This window comes from Pavona decussata, unplaced genomic scaffold (genome assembly GCF_977016875.1).
Source record: "Pavona decussata unplaced genomic scaffold, jaPavDecu1.1 SCAFFOLD_381, whole genome shotgun sequence".
In the NCBI taxonomy this organism is placed as follows: Eukaryota; Metazoa; Cnidaria; class Anthozoa; order Scleractinia; family Agariciidae; genus Pavona; species Pavona decussata.
This window is the reverse complement of record NW_028145755.1, coordinates 639,001-645,000: the sequence shown is the minus strand read 5'-3', so window position 1 is coordinate 645,000 and position 6,000 is coordinate 639,001. Positions and strand designations below refer to the sequence as shown.

General features: G+C 41.5%; 1 protein-coding gene across 1 annotated transcript in view; it reads left to right on the top strand.

The window, feature by feature from the left end:
• The window catches only part of LOC146451951 (G patch domain-containing protein 1-like), a 10,973-nt gene extending 7,725 nt beyond the window's left edge, over positions 1–3,248 (top strand). Inside the window, exons 4-5 of the mRNA XM_085098418.1 lie at positions 265–751; positions 1,553–3,248. Coding sequence (XP_084954544.1) covers positions 265–751; positions 1,553–3,089 — 2,024 coding nt within the window. The 3' untranslated portion in view covers positions 3,090–3,248. The remainder of the gene's footprint in view (positions 1–264; positions 752–1,552) is intronic.
• Positions 3,249–6,000: the final 2,752 nt, after the last annotated feature.

Below are 6,000 nucleotides of genomic sequence, written 5' to 3'. Positions count from 1 at the left end.
AACTACATCAGGTCTAAGTTCTCAATCAACCGCTTGACTTGCAAAAGTTGAAGAAACATGTATCCAGAGAAAAAACAAGAGAGAGCTGCTGTACACCCAACCCTAATTTGTTATGTAATTTCTTTTCTGTTACAGGGGATTATCGTTTTGTGTACAATCCAACGTATACACAAAACAATCATCTATATAAATGCACAAAAATCATCAGGAAAATAATTGTTTTGTTCATGGGAATGACACAGAAATTGTTCTGTTTTAAATCAGGTGGTGCATTGTCAATATTTAGTGCCACACCCAAAGCCATGGACGGCATGAAGACCTTCCCTCCTCCTGTCGTCCCTCGAGACTTCAACGGTACTCACAAGTTTGTCAACCCAACATCTGAATCAAAGCCTTCAGAAGAAGTGCAGCAAAAAAGAAAGACTCTTACTGCCTCGGACAGAGGAGAGATGTTGGGTGAAGAGCCACTTCCGACACCAAAAAAATCAGTTTTTGAGTATTTGTCAAAAGAGGATAAAGAGAGAGTTTTGGCATCCGCAAAGAATATCACACCTAAGCCTTCTAATACGGCATCTTCTACATCAGCAACTTCCACAGCAACTGTTTCAGTGCAGCAAGATTGGTCTTCCAAATTCTGGTCTGGTCATAGCAGTTTTAAACCGTTCGCCAAAGATGTTGCCAAGCAGGCTCGATATGAAGAGTTTTTGAAAGCCAGGCAAGGTGAACAGGTCCCTGAACAGATGAATGACAGGTACGCTTAGCCTGCGTAACAGGCGTAATAAGGAAGGGGGAAGTGAGAGTGAGTTTTGGAAGCAAGGGTCGTTGGGAAAAGATATTAGGAACTTAAGCACAGACGTTTTGGAGCCACAGACGGCGACCGGAAATTGAGTTATCGTTTTTGGAGCGTTTTCACGCCATGGCGCATCAAGCCACAGTCATCAACAAGAGCTTTTCCTGTCCGTGGTAAGGAGCAAAACCACTCAAAAAAGGAAACATTCGACTTCCGATTGCCGTCCGTGGCTCACCAACGTCTTTGCTTAAGCTCTCTATTTAAAGGATAAATCCTACTGAAGTACACACTTGAGAGGTGTCGGTATTTTACTGCCTCAGTTCAAGATGGAAGCTGATAATTCACACAAACTGAAACATTCAGACAAACATTCAAATCTTACTGAACTGGAAAGCGTTACTCAAACTCCTGAAAAGATTTCAGATCCGAAAAAAACATTTTACATACACAAAATTTATTACCAAAAATTCAGTTTTTGATAATTTTGAGGAAGTAACAAACATTTTAAGTTTTCCGAGATTAAGAAACACACTGAACAAGTTTGTACGGAAAAATAACCAGCAATCTGTAGAAATCGGGGATACGAAACTTACTTTTCAGCCTGAAAGTTCAGGAGGTTTGAGAAACGTACGCCAGGAGGTTTTACGTTTTCGCATTCAAATGAGGATTCTCTTACATTGTTACTTTCCCCTCCAGTGAACGCTGCATCTTGCATTTGCTGTGAAAAAAGGCTTTAACCGGTACATTCCTTTTTTTCTGTAGTGGATTGACAGAATGGGAGCGTGAACGAGAAAAGGAAGAGTTCGCCCGCTCTGCCGCCCTGTACCGTCCTCTCAACTCTACAATGGCCGCAAGATTTACCACTGCAAAGAACACAGATGACCACAGAACAGTGTATGAAGAGGTTCCAGCTCAGGAGTCTTCCGATTCATCAGATCAAACGAAAGCCGCTAAAATGAAAATGTTTGGGAAACTTACTCGTGACACTTTTGAGTGGCATCCTACCAACATTCTGTGTAAGCGGTTTAACATTCCCAACCCTTATCCTGGTTCTGATGTTGTGGGTGTACCTAAAATACGAAGGCCAAAGTTTACACTGGGAGATTTCATAACACCACCATCCAAAGGGCCGCTTGCCATAACTTACGATATTTCATCTGCGAGCTCTGACAGTGAACTTAAGTCGGACAAGCTTGGAAAAAGCTCGGCTGAAGCTCTTCCGGATCATTCTGATTCTCCAATGACAGTGACATCCAATTTAACTTCAAGTGCTTCGGTAGGATCTTCGTCTAAACCGACATCCTCTGGGAGATCAGCGGGCATTGCAGCAGTAGCTATTCTGCCGTCGAGTGATTCAGACCAAACTGCTTCAAAACAAGTAGAAGCTGATGCGGATTCCGCTCCAAAAAGGCCTCCCATGGATTTATTTAAAGCGATATTCGCTGATTCCTCAGACGATGAATCGGAAGCGAGTGATGGTGAAGAGGAAGGAAAAACCGAGAGTTTATTGATTCCGACTTCGGACCACAAGGCAGCTGGAGACTCTGCGAGTAGTCAGGTTGAGGTGGAACCTGATGTAAGCAACGTAACAGATCCTGTGCTTTCTGAGTATAAAATGGTAGAGGAGGACTTGTCTGGTATGAAGCAGAATGAAGTAGAACAGAGACCCCTTGAAACCGAACATACAATGCAAAAATCCACCGAAACAGAACAGCGGATATCGTCTCCTGATATTTTTGGTCCGGCCCTTCCGCCTAGTTTACGTAACACAGGGACGTCTTTCTCAGGAGATAAACGCACCGAAGACAGAGTTTACAACGATAAAGATTTAGACCGGAAAGGGGGCGTTCAAAAGGACAAACGGAAAGACGCAAAGAAACGTTATCCTGAATCCGAGGATAGCGAAAGTGATGACAGGTCTCGCAACAAAGTGCCTTCACGTTCTTCCTCAGGAGAAAAACGCGCTGGAAACAGAGATCGCAATGATAAAGATTTTGAACGTAAAAGGCGCGTTAGAAAAGACAAAAGGAAACACGCGAAGAAGCGTTATTCCGATTCCTCGGACAGTGAAGACGATTACAGGTCAAAACACAAACATAAACACAAGGAGAAGAAGAAACATAAGCATAAGAGTAAACACCGCGATGACGAGAAAGAGAAATTCAGCGACAAGAAAGAGACGTCGGACCAATCCACGGAAAAGGTTTCTGTATCTGATGATAAACAGATTCTTAACAAGTTGAAGAATTTGCAGAATTTGAAAGCCGGGAAAAGACTGCGAGCAGTTGATTTCATGTGAAACAGGATACCAATAGTTAGGTATAAGCAATTATAATTCAGATGACTTAAAGAGCAGTAAAAATAAAATAGTTCTGAATTCAAGCTATGTAACTTTTGCTCTTTCTTGCTTTCCTTAATACTACTGACAACACCCCCAGAATCAGAAAAGAATGAATCTAACTAAATAAGCATCTACATACTTGAAGTTTCTTGATGTTAATGTTCAAGAGTTATTAAGGGAAAATTAATCTGGGTAGCTGGCGTTATTGTTCACAAAAAGTTTGAGCAGTGTGGCCGCGAATACCAGGAGGGCCTTTTCTATCTTGCAGTTACTTCACCCAATTTTTCCAGGCTCCATCTCCTCTGCCGAGAACCAAGGGGAGGTTTTTTATTTTATTTTATTTTATTTTATTTTATTTCAATTTAGGGGTGGGGGGACTTGCTTTGTATTTTGTGCCTTCGTAAACTTTGCTCATTGGATTTTCCCTGCAAAGGTGGATTTCCATTGTTGCGTAATTTTTACATGCGTACAGACAACGTCTGTACGCACGTAAAATTTGCGCGACAGTGGAAATCCACCTTTAAACGCACGCTAGGGATAATTGAAATTTTGTTCCTGAATTTGAGATCATGACCGGACATTCTTATTGAAACTTTCGGTTTATTATAGTGTATTAACTTCTTGCATCCTAGCAACCAAATAACAAGGAAGTCGAAGGGTGGTGGTGGTGGTGGTGGGGGGGGGGGGGGGGTTTCTACTGGTATCAGACATTTACTACGGTGGCGTCTCCCCATTCCACCTACCTCCCCCCCACCCCGGACCGACCCCTGAGCATTTGATTAAAAAAAATAAACCGGCAAATGCACCACGGCCAAGGAGGGAACAAACGAGCTGTTCAAACGCCCCAGGGGGAGGGGTTGGGCTACGTTGGAATTGCCTGATGCACAAGGGGTGAAAATGAACTTGAGCCAAACTCACAGAGCGATATCTTGTGTCTTTAAGGGGTTCTTGTCAAAATTTCCGACAATTGTATTGACAAAGACGATAAATTTGTGATTAACTTTGTCTCACGAGGGCGACATGAGATGGTAGATCCACCGAACGAAAGGTGACTGGAACAATGCAGAGAAATAAGACTTATTTGAGACTCGAGTGTTTAAATGGGAGCCCCCTGAAGTGTACCTCTGAAAAGCAAAATTGTTATCTATCGCTGCAGTCGAGTCCCCCACCGGGTACCAGTGGAAAGCAGTGTGTCATCTATCGCTGAACTATAGAGTCCCTTATATACCAGGCCTCAGCTGTTCAAAGGCCGGATGACTTTATCCGCTGAATAAGGCACTATTCAGGGTCTAAAATATACTTCACGTTAAACGTTGTCCAAGGTTTTCGTACACTCCCAAACTTAACCTTAACGATCACCACGCAGTCCACATTCTCCACAACAGCTGGACCTACCATAGATAAACCAATACAGTATTTAAACTAGTTCCACTAGTCTTCTTCAGGGCCAGAGCTAAAAAAGGTGAACTAGTGTACATGACATAGCATATGTAACTGCCTAACGTTCGGCCGTCTGCCGACAAAGTTTTACCTCTATGAGGTAGGCCTTTATCCCTTTCGCCGGGGTCCGTCTTTGTCGGGTTGTAATTCCAGAGGAATAAACCTCATGTCTGCTGGCGAGTTGAAGTGCGTAGGAACTGCTGCTGTGGTATTAGAGTGACTAGAGTAGGCTTTCCCCTCCACTTAGAAAAGAAAAGGCCGGTAGGTATATGGTACCTATGCCTTAGTGGGGTTGCAAATTTGTAGGGAGGTTATTTTCCAAGTGCTAAAGGGGGACTTTTAGACTGCCATTATAGGTATCTCTCTTGTGATTACAAAAGTTTTGTGTATAACTATATATGCGTTATTGACCAAGCGTGAGGTCAAGATGGCTGGATATTTGCTCCTTCAACAGTTGATTCTGAAAATGAATAAATAAATAAATAAATAAATAAATAAATAAATAAAATGACATTAATTATCCATGCAGGTGCATTATTAATTTCATGATTTATTTAGTTATTTATTTATTTATTTTGATAATAGGATACAATGATCATATGGGCAAGTGGGTGACGACTTTGGAGTTTAAGTAAAATTAAATGTAACATTTTTTTTACCTTCACTTGGAAAATGTTTGTTAGTGTTTTTGCTGTGAGAAGAAAAAGAGATAATGCTTAGAAATGAGATGAAAATTCTCTTGTTTCAGTACATTAAATTCAATAAATTAAATAAAAATTTGTGTATATGTATTGAAAAATTGCAATTTATCATCAAAAGCAGTTTTTTACTTACTCTGAGTGTGACGATGTTGGTTGCCTCATTTTGTAAACTGTGATATAAATCAAAACAAAGGTTAGTTGTAAACATCTACCTCACTAAAAGATGCATTACGCTCATCACTTGAATCACAATTCATATTCTGAACCAGACAGTTCTCTTGCATTCTCGTTTACAAATCTGTTTGACTCCCTGAAACACAGACGTTACGGTTTAGCTTGTGAATCGATCATCCGAACTACGTGAAAGCTAATAAGTTATCAGGGCCCAGTTGCTCGAAGCATGGTTAGCGCTAACCCGGGTTAAATGCCATGACAACCAATAGGTTTTAATACCTCTTAACCAATGGTTAGCCCCAACCTTAAGCCCCAACCATGCTTCGAGCAACTCAGCCCAGATCGCTGAAAGTTTTAGCGCCCAAAAGGGGTTATTAGTTGTCGGTCTCGAACGACGATTTGTTTCCACAAGCAAGGCAATTATTTGTTCCTAAGATGGTATTATTTGTGTCTCGAAAGACAAATTTATGTTCCCAAAAGGGAGTTACTTGCGTCCATAAGAACATTACTTGTCCCCAAAAGGGAGTTATTTCCATCTTGAAAGAGAAGTCTCA